The sequence below is a fragment of the Aulostomus chinensis genome, chromosome 14 (genome assembly GCF_037954235.1).
Source record: "Aulostomus chinensis isolate RoL2024-O1b breed Wild chromosome 14, RoL_Achi_v1.0, whole genome shotgun sequence".
Taxonomy (NCBI): Eukaryota; Metazoa; Chordata; class Actinopteri; order Syngnathiformes; family Aulostomidae; genus Aulostomus; species Aulostomus chinensis.
The window spans coordinates 2,816,816-2,830,624 of NC_141333.1; the positions used below are offsets into that span (position 1 = coordinate 2,816,816).

General features: G+C 47.0%; 2 protein-coding genes across 5 annotated transcripts in view; one reads left to right on the forward strand and one right to left on the reverse strand.

The window, feature by feature from the left end:
- mylk4b (myosin light chain kinase family, member 4b) overlaps positions 1-12,067 on the reverse strand; it is a 42,915-nt gene extending 30,848 nt beyond the window's left edge. The window contains exons 1-2 of one of the 2 annotated variants that reach the window (XM_086223261.1): positions 11,924-12,067; positions 1,882-2,310 (exon numbers count right to left, since the gene is read on the reverse strand). In XM_086223261.1, coding sequence (XP_086079387.1) covers positions 1,882-1,946 — 65 coding nt within the window. In that variant the 5' untranslated portion in view covers positions 1,947-2,310; positions 11,924-12,067. Of the gene's footprint in view, positions 1-1,881; positions 2,311-5,084; positions 5,709-11,923 lie in introns of those variants that run through there. The other variant, XM_086223262.1, reaches the window with a different exon arrangement.
- Positions 8,804-13,686, forward strand: serpinb1 (serpin peptidase inhibitor, clade B (ovalbumin), member 1). 3 transcript variants are annotated; one of them, XM_086223264.1, is made up of 7 exons: positions 8,804-8,880; positions 10,788-10,988; positions 11,770-11,907; positions 11,988-12,105; positions 12,260-12,402; positions 12,487-12,654; positions 13,010-13,686. In XM_086223264.1, the coding sequence occupies exons 1-7, from the start codon at positions 8,878-8,880 to the stop codon at positions 13,415-13,417; spliced, it is 1,179 nt and encodes a 392-aa protein (XP_086079390.1). In that variant the 5' UTR covers positions 8,804-8,877; the 3' UTR covers positions 13,418-13,686. The 3 variants fall into 3 exon arrangements, with proteins under 3 accessions (XP_086079390.1, XP_086079389.1, XP_086079391.1); XM_086223263.1 differs by lacking the exon at positions 8,804-8,880 and adding an exon at positions 9,211-9,595 and having other exon boundaries at positions 13,010-13,684; XM_086223265.1 differs by lacking the exon at positions 8,804-8,880 and adding an exon at positions 9,741-9,924 and having other exon boundaries at positions 13,010-13,685.
- Positions 13,687-13,809: the final 123 nt, after the last annotated feature.

Below are 13,809 nucleotides of genomic sequence, written 5' to 3' on the forward strand. Positions count from 1 at the left end.
GGTTTGCGCGAAGCCGAGTTGATGACACTGACAGTGACATTTAATCTTCAAATCCAGACTTTATGTTCAAAGAACAGAGGGTTTCAGATTATTTCTGTTTGGCTCAGACACGTGTGGAGGCTGATACTGGACCTGCTGGAGATGAACAAGCCAGATCTAAATTTTGCACAATAAGTCAGGGTGAGTTCATTCTCCCTAATCAGCATTTTATGTGTCACATTCTGGAATGAAAATCCTGACATGATCTCTTCTGCTTAGTTTATCTGCTGCTTGGTAAACATATTGCAGTCACTCTCAGCTAAGATAACATTAAGTGGTGTGCAGAGACACCGAGTCGGCTCTGTGTGCGTGTGTGTGTGTGTGTGTGTGTGTTTGTGTTGCGTGTCCATGCATCCATTTATATGATCCTCTTAAGTATCCAAGTGCTTCTGGGGTTTGTTTGTTACATGTGAGGAAGAAGATTAGGAGCTTTTTTAAAAGTATCAGTCTCTTCCCAGACAGCCTGAGTAGGACGGCGGTCTCGCCTGGAGAGCCTTCACCTCGCAGGGGTGGGGGGGTATCTGTCCGGGGCCACTGTTGTCGTGGTTTAGAAGTGGCATGGAAACAGCCATCAAAGCCTATAAACCATTGGAATGCAGGGGAGGTGTCTGAGTGCGTGCGTACGAAGAGCAAAATAGAACACGGCATCATCAAGTATTTTCTTCGGTGTCAAGTCTGTAAATTTCAACTATCAAGAATAAAATTCAGTAAATAAAAAGTAAACACTCTTCTCATGTAGCCTGGAGGGGAGCTATGTTAAGGTCGCACAGCTCCAACTCCAAAATGTATACAGAACACATTTCTGGGACTGTACCGCCTCATTAGTGAGGATACTCAAGTGACTGCGGCTACTTCTCACACTAACGAGACACCAAATTAAACACGATGAGTGCCTGGCACCATAATATCAAGTGATCAACAGGTTTATCTTTCTCTCTTAAAACCCAAGATTCCCGTCTGTCAAACCGACCAGCTCAGCGCCGCGTTCGTCGCAGCCAAAGCCAAGTCCTGATCAGCGTTTCATCGCCATTGCTCTCCGGAGTGCAAATAGATGGACTCGGAATGTTTGCTCCGCACGAGGCCAAACTGTTATCGAACCTGTCCTGAGATTCTGCTGCGCTGTATAGAAAGTACATACGTTGCAGTATTCATGTGTATCCCTGAAGGCGTCGGGAGAGTACACCTTGTACACGAGAACACGCTTCAGCCCGCGTGTACACACGCTCGTGTTGCACAGCATACTTTGTACTACACTTGCAGGCATTCATTTGTGCCCCAAATGACATGTTTATTGCCTGCAGCCTGTCTAATCCTTCACACTAACTTCAACTCAGCAACCTTGGCAGAAGAGTGTAACTGTAGAGCTTTTACTCAATGTGCTTTTCCATTTTGCCAAGAAAATAAAAGCAGTGGCCTTATTTCAGGTCTGCAGCAGATGGAGTTACAGCCTGCTTTCTATCAAAATTATGTCTGAGATGTATCACGCTCTCTTTTCATGTGGAAACCGTCTACACTCTCGCAGCCGCAGCATATAAATATGCATATTTTTGCAGAGCAATGTTGATGGTTTTGGAAAAAGTTCTATTTGATATGAACAATCTTTAACCTTCATCCAGCTTGATGAGTCAACCTGTTATCATTATTTCGGTCTGGACTAACTTGACAAGTGGCACCCTGCACTGGGTGTAAGTGATACCCCAGGAAAAGGGGTGTTAGAATTCAAAACCTCTCCCCTACGCAGGTCTCAGGTTGCTTCACATTTCTGTTGAATAACACAGAAGATGCAGGTATGACAATGAGAGTTAGGGGCTTGTGCTCAGAGGTACAAGAAGAGCCACTCACCCTTGGTAGTTGGGCACATTTGCAATCACCAGAATGGTCTTTTCCTTTCCTCCCATGTCTCTCATGGGTGTGATGGAGTCCGTCTCCCCAGGTTTCCTCTGCCCCTCCACAGGTTTTCTGGGTCTTGCTCCCTACACAGCTCAGGCAGCTCGGAGGGATGGATCCAGCGCGTGCGACAGGCAGACTGCTCAGCAGATACGGCTCGACTGGAAGGTCTAGCTGCTTGTGACACTCTGCAGTGGGAGCCACAGATGTCGAGGGATAATCACCAGGAGGGGAGGGAGTGGGAGGGGGGGGGTCCGGTCTGGGACCCAGGGACCACAAGCAGGGACAGAGCCGAGGAAGTGTTCCAGGGAATGAGGCTTGTTATAATGGAACGCGAGGAATGCCATGAGTGCCATGTGTCTCTGCAAGAGGACGGATGATAGACTGAGAGGGGGAGAGAGATAGTGAGGGGGAAACATGGGGTTGACATTAAATTAAGATTAAAGAGATTGGGATTATTCCTTTGCTGGTTACTTTTTCAATTTTATTTCTCCAGGCTGCAAGGGGCCTCGGCTCTAATAGCAGCATAAACCCAGGAAAAGTGTTGTAAACTACCAGGCTGTCAATGCTGTGACAAGAAACATCAGACTGGACACAAAATAAACAGGAGAACCAGGAATAAATACATTCAACATTTTCACAGCGTTTAGAAATAAATGCTCAGATAAACAATAAAAAACAGCAATACAATTCATGAGCAAAAAATGAAGGAGGGAATTGAAAACTGCAAACTAGGCTAAACAAGCCTCATGCTACAACCTTCCAGCTTGGAGAAACTCAGTCTCACAATTTTGGCAAATTCCCCACAAACAAAGTAGCACCACTGAAACATGGCCTTGTTTGATTTATGATCTCCATTGCAAATTAGAACGTTTGTGCAGGAGTGTCTGTCTTTGCATCTTGACAACCAGAATGCATAACTTGTGTCTGCCTCTTCTGGAGTTGAGATTTATCGCAACACAGAAAGAAGTAATTTGGCTATTTGTCTACTGGTGAGGAATCTGGTGCCGTGTGTGCCGTGCTAAACTTGGTGGTGGGACACTTGATATGTGCGACTGGTGCAGAGCTGGTGTTGAGTTTTATTTTAGGTCAGAGAATCACTACAGTTACCTATTAAAAAAACACTTTCTTGCCAGCTAAATCGTGGGGAAGCTTGCTAATTGGTTCGCTAAGAAGCTTGCTTGGTAGCGCGCTTACGAGCTTGTTAACTAACGCGTTAAGAACCTTGCTAACTAGCTGGCTAACAGCCCCTACAGGTGGGAGGCTGCTACTGCAAGGCAACGCTTATTTCACAGATCAATTTTTAATAAACCGAGCACAACTTTAGCATCCCTGCTGAACTGTGGCTTCCTCCAACTGTTACACCAAGAAGCATTTGAGAATACTTATTTTCAAAATGAAATAAAAAAAAAAAAGATTTCATTGTGTCCGTGTTCCCACTGCTCTCCTGACCTTCCCATTAGCGAGCATCTTCTGATCATGACACTAATCCCTCCTCAGCCCTCTGTCGCCCTCCTGTCCTCCCACCTTCATTCTCTGTGCTAATTGACCACACTGGTGCGTGTTGCTGGAGGGTTTAACGGCGCTTTACATCCGTCCCACAGCGTCGCACTCAGCCAAATGTGTGTGTACTACTTTTGCTAAAATTAGCTGAGTCGCAATTAGATTATCTTGGTACAATAGAAGGCTGTGTGTGTGCCAAAAAGGAAATATGAGTACAGGGACCATTGTCACGCCACGCGTTTGTGTGCATCCACATATAATCACAAGTAACATTTAGGCAAACTCTCCGTGAGTCAAATCGTCTGAGATCTAAAAGAAGCATCCAGAACAGAGATAAGATTCATCTTTTAATTCTTCATTTTTGAAGAGAAATGTGTTCAGTTACTAAGCAGCTCAGACGCCAGCAGTGGCAAAACTTAAATCTGTAAATATGCATCCACTTGGTCAGACTAGCACGCAGATGTTAGCAGCTGTGTGGTTTTACCGCCACCACCTTCCCTAACTGAGCGGCGTCTCCTAAGAACCATTAGCACGTTGGACTGGCACTGCTTTTTGTTTTAGACTTCAGTTCCGTTTGAGAGGCATAAATTTAGTCATTTAATTTACATTTTTTATCCATGGAAAACACTGCCTCCCAACCACATCAAAACACAATTCAAGGACAAACGTCTGTCCTTGTTGCTTTTCAGCTGTGACAAGTGAAATACAGTGGAACTCATTTGTGCCAGCTTGAGCTGGTGGCCCCTCCAGGGAGAGCTGCATGGAGTCAAAGGAGAAAGAACAAATGTTAACAACGAACAACCAAGGCAACACAGCACAGAAGGAGCACACTGAGAAGTAGAAACGTGGCTCCAACATGGCCGCACACACAAGAACACTTACCCAGCCATGGATTTATGGGGCAGACTCAATGAATGGGGTTTTTTAATAGTCAGGGCAGTTTTAACACTGGTGTTTCCTGCAAGGGTATTCTTCGAGTAATACGCTGCATGAGTAGAACGGCTGATGTTTACCTGAGAACGTGTCACCGTGGCTGCGAAGGCCACAGACGTTTCAGGACCTGTAAATCTTGCGGATGCTGGCTGCGCGCGAGCCAGAAACAAAAGACGCCCTGGAGGCTGACGGTTGACACACTGCACACTCGACACAGATACACGGGGGCGTCACTTAATCTCACCTGGAATCTCAATCAGGAAGGCAGATTCCTCGGTGATCCCCGAAGGTCGCAGCTGTGGGGACACACAATGAGGCCGGAATGCCAGCTGACCGCCGCCGCAGCCACTAATGGGCTGAATTAAAGGCACCCCTGCTCGCCTTGACCTGAGCTGTATTCACGGACTGCTGATGGTCAGTATCACGGTCTGGGAACCTTTAAGCTCTTTATATTCGTGCTGCCCACTTACAGTCAAGTGATAATGGAGTGGTAAATAACACATTGACTGGTTAATGGTGACCAGACTCACTGGGAGCTTCTCACAGAGCCAGCGCTCTTGCATTGCCTCAGGCGGGCGCAGACGCCTGGCCGAGGCTCTCGTCTCTCCTGGAGAGGCGGTGGGACCTGGACCCAGCATTCTAACGCTCGCGGTAACAGTGAACACAAATAACACACTGATAACACTTGCAAAAGGGTGGGAAAGGATGAGCATGAGCCTCACCGCAGACTCAGCCAGCTGGTTTTGGCTCTCCTCTGCCAACACATCCCACAGGTCCGTCAATGAATATGTGGCCGGGGTGTGTAAGGCAGCGGTGGGTCAGCCTCTGGAACCTCTGGCTTCATCGCACTCCCCGGGAGTTGGGATCAAGTTATTTTTGACGTCCCGTGAATTCACGTCCAGCACAGGTAATCTGTTAGCTTTACGCTGACATCCGGCATTGTTGTGGAGCAAACGGCTCATCACGTTGCATCCCATGACTTTCTGTGACATTTCTTTCCAGGGCCGTACCTCGGTGACACTCGTGTACCTCCACGCGTGCCTCCCGTGAGACGGCTGCCGCAGCTCAGCAGGCCGGATTTAGAGGATACAGGCCCTTGTTTGCTTTGTAATTCAGGCTCCGGGAAAAACGGGTCATTTAAGCCGTGGTCCCTGAGAGTTTGCTAACAGGGACATGGGAGCGTCTCTGCTGAGTAACAAAGGTAAAGTAGGTTAAATAAAGTCAAAGAGTCCCTCCCTCAAAATCCCCGCCTGCCTCCCCTGCTGCTGGTCCACGATCACCTCTCACAATCCAGTCAGAAGAACACGATGATGAGATAAAGGAGATCAGCGAAGCAGCCGGCAGCTCCTCTCTCTTCCCGTCAGCTGTGGCGCAGCGAGCCGCTGTCGCACCCCTGCTCGGCCGGGGACACACACCCATGTCTGATATCGTTGTACAGCAGAGGGTACCGTTTCCCTCCGCTCTTAAAGGCTTCGCACGGAAATAATGCATCCTTTCATGCAGCAATTTTCTTAAGTCACCAGATTGTTCCGTTTACCCACTTAACCTTGACAACTCTGAGTATTTCAAACAAAAAAGTACCAGTATCAGCAACATTCAAAGCCCAAAATTGGAACAAACACTCGGCTCAGTCGACATGACGTCTTGGCCACTCCATCTTTTTGGAGCTTCATTATCTTGTGATATCAACAAATCTAGTTGTCAGGATAAAGAAGCTTGTAACATCCTATGATACGAACGGGAATCAGTCACCAGTTCAGCCTCTCAGCCAGCGTCCCCAACGCTGGAGTGACGGTCTGGCAGGTGAACAACACCTGGTTGGGAGTGTGGAACAAGAGAAGGCTGGGGGGACCGTCGTGGTTTTGAAAAACTCCGCCCAAAGAGGACCGGACAACCATGTCCCACCACAACATCCAAGTCCAGAAATACAGATGATGATGAATGAGCTCTCCGGGTCACGTGACATCATCCCTGACTTCCCTCCAGGCCGCCTCTCCTGGTTCAGAGGACTATGAGGGGATCAGGGTCTTGCGATGACGGGCCATGTTGACAGGACACAGAGATGCTGTGGCCAATGGAAATGCCAATGTCAACTGCAAGGACAGAGCACCTCTGAGAGGGAAGGACTGCAGCTGGCATGTGAGTTTCCACACGGGTGTTAAGGGGAGGACAAGCCGGGCGCCGCTACACCAGAGCCCCTCGCTCGCTGAAGCAGAGGACGTGATTGGACGAAAACACGCAGACAAATTTGTGACCATTTAAATCAGGTCTGGAAAAAAAAGGCTTGGAGAACACTGGAGCTGCGCCCAAGACTGCATCGGTCCTTCCACCCATTCCTGTTAATATTGTTGTACTTTATGTTTCTTCATCGAGAGCTTGAGCGCACCTGTATTGTTGCCCTGCCCAGGGATGAAAGCGAGCCTACTGGCCAACGCTGACGCATCCACGTCGCAAGAACCATTTGTTCTGCCTCTGGTGAATCGACCTCAACACAAACCAAATGAATAAAATCGACTTCAGAAATTTAAAGTTTGACAGGAACATTACATTTTATTAATAAACCTCAAAGTATCTCTGGCTTGTGCTGAGAACAGACATCATTGGAGGCTTTGAGCTGAGGGACGTTCAACAGTGCCAACTCACTTCTTCCAGGGTTTTTTTTTTTTCCATTCCTGCAGCACTGAAATGCTGCAGAGCAAAGTCTTATGATGAAGTCACTCACTAACTGAAACGTTCAACTCATGTGGGCCCCCCCAGGAAGTAATGAGTCCTCTCAACCTTCCTTATAACGTGACGACGCCTCAGCTCACCCCTCTGGCTCCCTCTAGTGGAAGTGGATTTGATTTCGGATTTTCATCATGCAGCACATTTTCCAGCTCCATATTTGACAGCTTTGAATATCTGGTTCATCTGATATTTGATTTAATTTGACCTTTTCATTCCCGTCTGGTAAGCTGTCGACGTCAGACGGCTGTTGAGGTTCCGGGCGTCCGGGGAGGTTTTCTGTTCACCGTGATTTCCTGTGGTTGTGCGGTTCCATTCATGTGACGATAAATAAACACGAAATTAATCTGTCAGTTCATATTTTCTAAAGAGCCTTAGGTAGGACCGGGCCATATATTCATTTACGTTGAATATCATTTTGAGGAGTTTCTTTTTATTCATGTAACAAGTTTTCTGTCTAAGCTGGCGCAAAAAAAAAAAAGTTGTGTATATCCAGTTTACTATTTTCATGCTCTTTGTTTATCCATTTTTAAACTTGTCTGTTTATCTTATGTAAGATTCCTTGCACTGTTTTCTGTCTTTTTTCCTCCATGCTGCCAGAATAACAGAATTCCCCGAGTACCCGGATGAATAAAGCTTATCTCACCTCGTACCATCTTCTTCAAATGAACTGTTTTCTCTCCGTATTGAAGACTTTGTAAGACTTTGAAAATAAGTTAAAAAATAAAGTGCTTGTGTTCCTAATTAACCTCCGTCAGTATTTCTTGTAATCTGCTGCCAAAGCAAGGGGTTTGTATCACATAATTCAACTTCATTCTCACATCCGTGACCATACAGCATGACGTGGACGTCAAAATACGCGCCAGGTTGTCGAAAGCTATAGTTTCTACCGCACCCTATGGAACAACCACGCCTGGAAGACACACACGCAGACAACATCTCCAAGGAAACACTGAAGACAGTCAGAGAGGTGTGTAGGGTTGCAGGTATAAAGGTGTACTACACCACTATATTAAAGATGGTTTCTGTGAGTGAAAACCTTTTCTCATTAGATTTTTTTTTTAAATGGTAGAATATTATTTGTCGACCAATGATTCAAATGAAGCCATCAAATGTACGTCGTCATCCCTCCAGGTATCTCTGCTGTATTTCATTAAAAAAAAAAGCCCAACGATCCTGAGCTCCTGGACTTAAAGATTTAAAACAGAATGAGGCGCGAGCAAGAGGAGCCTGCAGGGGGGAGGGTGGTTGTGTGAGAGCAGCCTGCAGTCTAAGGGTCACCATCAGTCGTAAATGCTTATCGTATTTGTCTGGTTGCAATAGAAACGGTGTCTGACCCGCCTGCAGCGACTCGCCGGATGCACCGTCCTCCATCTCCACCAAACAGGTCCAACCAGCCAAAGTGAAGGAGGCCTTAAGGACAATTTAACTCAAAACATGGAAACGGTGAACCACAAACGACAAAAAAATTGCTCCTCATCAAAGCTCCATTTCAATTTTCTTCACCAATTTTATCCATCAAAAATAAAATGATGATCTGCAACTACAAACAAACACACAAAAATGAAAATAGGCCAGGACGGTTGGGATGAAACTGATGTTGTGACGGCAAATCTGAGGATTCCTTGTTTGACAGCTGCCAGTCCTCCTTTCCTGGAGGGCCAATTATATCACAGCTTACAGAAAACTCACGGGACTGGAAAAGGAAACCTTCTGAAAACCAACTAATGCCAGAAAATACTTGAAAATGAACTCGTGTTTGCGTCACCCTGACGTCCAGCTGATTCGAGCATGGTAAGATTGTATCCTACAGTGCAGCTTGATCTTCTTTTGTTACATATTTCACAATAAAATAATGACATCCGGGGTTCGAAAAGTCACCGACGTTTGCTGCTAAAAAATAAATGTAGGCATGAAGCATCTGGTGGAGTTAAAAAAAACCAAAACTCAATCTTTTAAAATTGACTGAGTGATAAAACGATCAATGCAAATTAAAGATGTTGCTCTTTTCCACCAGATGTGCCAACGTCAGGTTACTGAGGCAGACGCTTTCAAGTGATGAAGCTCAGTGGCAGCACTGTGCTTGGTAGCCATTGGCATGGAGTGGGGCCCTGCTGGGAGTGTGGGGCCCTTGTAATAATCCCCGAGTGACGCCCATCCACCACACACGGTGCGTGGGGGAAACCTGGATCGTGACATTCGCTCTCAACTGAGTGCATTGTGTGAATCCTCTGGTTTCCTCATCGGCGGTGGCTGACAACAGGGTGACAGAGAGCGAGTTATCGCCCAGTCACGCGTCCCACCCACTCTCACAAACACGCACTCACCCCGCACTTTGTGCTCCGTATAAATGAGCCGCGGTGCTGCAGGTCTGCACCCCAACGCGACCCCTGCACTCGCCTTTTCCGGAGGATTTCTGCTGCTACCTGCGTGTTTTTCGCTTTTGCTTTCGCTTCTTCCTTCGTCCTGCGGCCAAAGCGAGTTCCATAGCCACCGGGAGGACAATCAGGTAGTATGTTGTACTTGTAGTACCTTGTAGTACAAGTACTCCCTCACCATTTACAGATTTCCCTCATGTTATGGATGGCAGAGTGTTTTGTGTTCATGCTGGATTATTTCCGGGTGATTTGGTCTGAACGGCGATCAGAGATGACGCGGCCTTGTTTATTCGTTTGTTCCGACGGTTTGAAAACAGCTGCTTAGGTGTGAAGTAGCAGGAGAGTATCTGTGGATCGACCTCGGTCGTGTGTAAACGCACAGACACGCGTCTGTAAACGCCGCACCGACGCAGTGATACGTCAACATCGCCGCCATATTGGTGCGGACAAGAAGAGGCAGGTAATCGTTTGGGATGCTCGTGTAACAGGTCAAAGTGAGGGAGGTTCCAGGAGTGTTACACATGAATATAGTCTGGTAAACAACAGGGCCTGTTGTATCATCATGTTTACAATTGGAAGATTTCACATTCATGATAAAAAAAATCCTCAGCACAACATCAAAACCATAAACAGTTTTTGCACTGGTCTGAGTAACTTAGTTAAACAACAACAACTTAGTAATGCCCACTCACAAAGTATATTTCTCCAAAGTACTGCAAGTTTGTCAAGGTCTCTGTACTTTACTGGAGTACCTCTTAACTATTCAATTTGGAGACCCTGGTATGTTTCAGACATTCACAGGGCTTCACGAGCGATTCAGCATTCCACGGCACTTTGCTCTTTCCCTCCCCTACGTTTCAGAGGGCGAACACGAACCCCTCAGCGACTGCGGTTGCTGCGTCGATGAGAACCGCTTTGCATGAAACACATCAGACTTTTATCAAGATTATCAGCTTTGGACTTCGAAGCCCAACAGCTTCACGAGGACGCGTTTAGAGAGGCATAACTGGAGCAGAATCCACTTAAATATTGACAGGCTAATGAAATCGATCAATTATTGATTACTCCCAAGCACTGGAATACTCGTAGAATGTGTATTTGGTTGAAGTAACGTAGTACCTCTCTCTAAAATATTAGCCCACTTGAGGCCTGCTCCATCACATTCAAAAGATGGATTCACTGTCCTGCCTGTGTGTTGTCATTCATGGATTTACAGGAGAGGAAAAATGTTGAGGCTGCAAAATATTTCACATGAATGTTTCCAGCGTTGTAATCTGCCCGAGCGTTTCTGTGAGTTCTGAAATCCTGCGTTTTAATTTCAAGTGGCTCGCACAGGAAGATCCGACACCATCAGCCATGGCGGCCATCAGCATCTCCAACACCAACTTTGCCCTGGACCTGCTACGCACTCTGAGCAAAGGGAACCCCACCGGGAACATCTTTGTCTCCCCGCTGAGCATCAGCTCCGCCCTGGCCATGGTCTACCTGGGGGCTAAAGGAAACACTGCTGCTCAGATGGCGCAGGTAAACCACCTCCGCCTGCTGAGTCGCCGTCACGTGTGGCGTTTACATGCTCTGTGAGGGTTCGGTGCGTATGTGCCTGCAGTGGTAGACTCTGGGCTTGGGTGTGGTGCGGACCCACAGGTGTGCCTCAACACGGGAGTATTGTCACCTGAACTTTGGCCCCATTAAATGCCTCTGGAACAACTTGGGCTTTGTCAACCTCAACGCAGGATGTAAAAAGCTGACAGCTGCACCTGCAACAGCAGTTCCACTTCACTCAACCTGAAACTGCTCCGTTGGGCTCACCTTCAGTTTTGGGGAGAATTGTACGAAGAAAAAGGGACGCAAACAGTGCCAGGTTCCAGCGCTGCGAGCAACAAACATACAACTGATGATGGTCAAGTTTGCGCCCGAGTGACACAAGTGCACTCATTTTGCTTAACGTTACCATTTCATTTAAGTTTGACTTTTTACTGAATTTTTGTTTTGTTTTGTTTTGAACCAAAGATCAGATCGTTAATGATTGACTTTTCAGGCATTTTTACTGTAAACTGACACAAAAGAACTGATTTGAGTCGAGGGAACCAGACATTCCTCAACTTACGTCTGGGTTCTCGGTCTCATTCCTGAAGCAAAATATCACGTCTCCACTGTTGCTTTCTCTTTTTCAAATGTCTGCAAAAAGCAGCTGCCCTGGGAAGTTCTGCCGTGCTTGCACCTCTGTCAGTCCCACCTATAGACTTTATAATGAAGTGATTTTCTGACCCCTGACCTATGTTTGGTGCTCCAATGTCCCCCATAGGCTCTGTCATTCAGCTCAGCTGACAGCGTCCACGAAGACTTCCAGACTCTAAATGATGAAATCAACTCACCATCTGCTTCGTACATCCTGAAACTAGCGAATCGTCTTTACGGAGAAAACACCGCCAACTTCCTCTCAGTGAGTTTTCACACACCTGGTTGCCAGCGAAGGTGCCGATGCTGGCTCTGCACAGCTGAATCGTTATCCGCTCTCTACAGCAATTCCTCGACGCCACGCAGAAGTACTACCAGGCAGACCTGAAGACCGTGGACTTCATCGGGGCTCCGGAGGCGTGCAGAGCGGAGATCAATGCCTGGGTGGAGCAGCAGACAGAGGGTGAGAATAGACTGCAGCAGAAAAAAAATACTGGCCAACTTCTCCCTTCCTAAATTAACTCTGTGTTTAAAGACTCACATTTAATTATTGCAACAACCTGAACACGTAAAAGCAATAAATCGTGACTCTTCAATGTCCACGTGTTTCCTTGCAGATAAGATTAAAGATCTCCTGAAGCCAGGAACAGTCAGCGCCATGACCAGATTAGCGCTGGTCAACGCCATCTACTTCAAGGGGAACTGGATGAGCCGTTTTGACGACGCTGACACTAAAGACATGCCTTTTAAAGTCAACAAGGTGGCGGCTGGAGAGCATCTGGACATGAGGAGATCAACTTTGGCGTGAGAACATCCTTGTTAATAGAGATATGTTGTGTTCCAGCATGAAACCAGGTCGGTCCAGATGATGTACCAGATGAAGAAGCTGCCCTACAACTACATCCCTGAGCTGGACCTGCAGATCCTGGAGCTGCCATACAAGGGAATGGAGCTGAGCATGATCATCCTGCTGCCTCAGGAGTCCACTGACGGCTCTGACCCGCTGCTGAAGGTACGCAAGCTAGCAACAACCATCCCTGTGGACAGAGTCTCTGGTCATGGATTATGATTGGTGATGATTCAGCAAAGTTGTCTCACAATGTTGAACCTTATGAACTGATAAGGACACAAAGAACCTACAGACATGAAGGTTTTGGCCACATAAAGGTGGTGTAGACGAGTTCTGAGCCTGAAATGTCATGAACTTTTAAGTTATCGTGTTGAAGCTGTTAGCAGGCGCTCGCTAACGTACACCGAGCAGGTTTGTTGTTGCTGCGCAATTCATCTGTTATGGTTACAAGAGATTCCACCGTTGGTCATTGGTGAGCTAGAGAAGCAAGTTAACGCCTACAAATGTGGTCTTCCAGCTGGAGAATGAGCTCACGCAGGAGAAGCTGGACGAATGGACCAACCGGGACAACATGGACATCCACTCTGACGTCCTGGTTCACCTGCCCAAGTTCAAGCTGGAGGAGGAGTACGAGCTGAACGAGCCTCTGGCTAAACTGGGCATGAAGGACGTGTTTTGTGCAGTGACGGCTGACCTCTCTGGAATGAACGGCGAGGGAGGTCTCTTCCTCTCTACGGTGGCCCACAAGGCCTTCGTGGAGGTGAACGAGGAGGGCACCGAGGCGGCTGCGGCCACCGCGGGCATGGTGGCGTTCTGTATGCTGAGGGAGGAGCACTTCAAAGCAGACCACCCTTTCCTCTTCTTCATCAGGCACAACAAGTCCAAGTCCATCCTCTTCCTCGGCAGGTTCTCCTCTCCTCAGTAGAAAGAACCAGCAAAGGAAGCTTTTGGGCAAATTATACTTAAAAAACCAGCAAAGAAATTGAATGGTGGCTGTATTTTCTGTGACGAGGGTTTTCTAAACAAAGGACTGCACTCTCTCTCCTCTGCTCCTGCACTACCATAAATATGAATGACGAGTGTCTTTGATTTCACGAACGTGTGATGACGTTGGTATTAATAAAGGAATTATTCTCAGTGGTCGAGTCCCAATATGGTGCTGATGTACTGTAAATAACAAAATAAAGCAAGTGAGACTTTTGGGGTTTTACGGTGACTGATGGTGAAGAAACGAGTTTGAAATATGTTTTTATTCTGGGCTCTTTGGTAGTTTGATTATTTAAAGTCAGGCCTGCAGATTAACATCAACCAGACCGC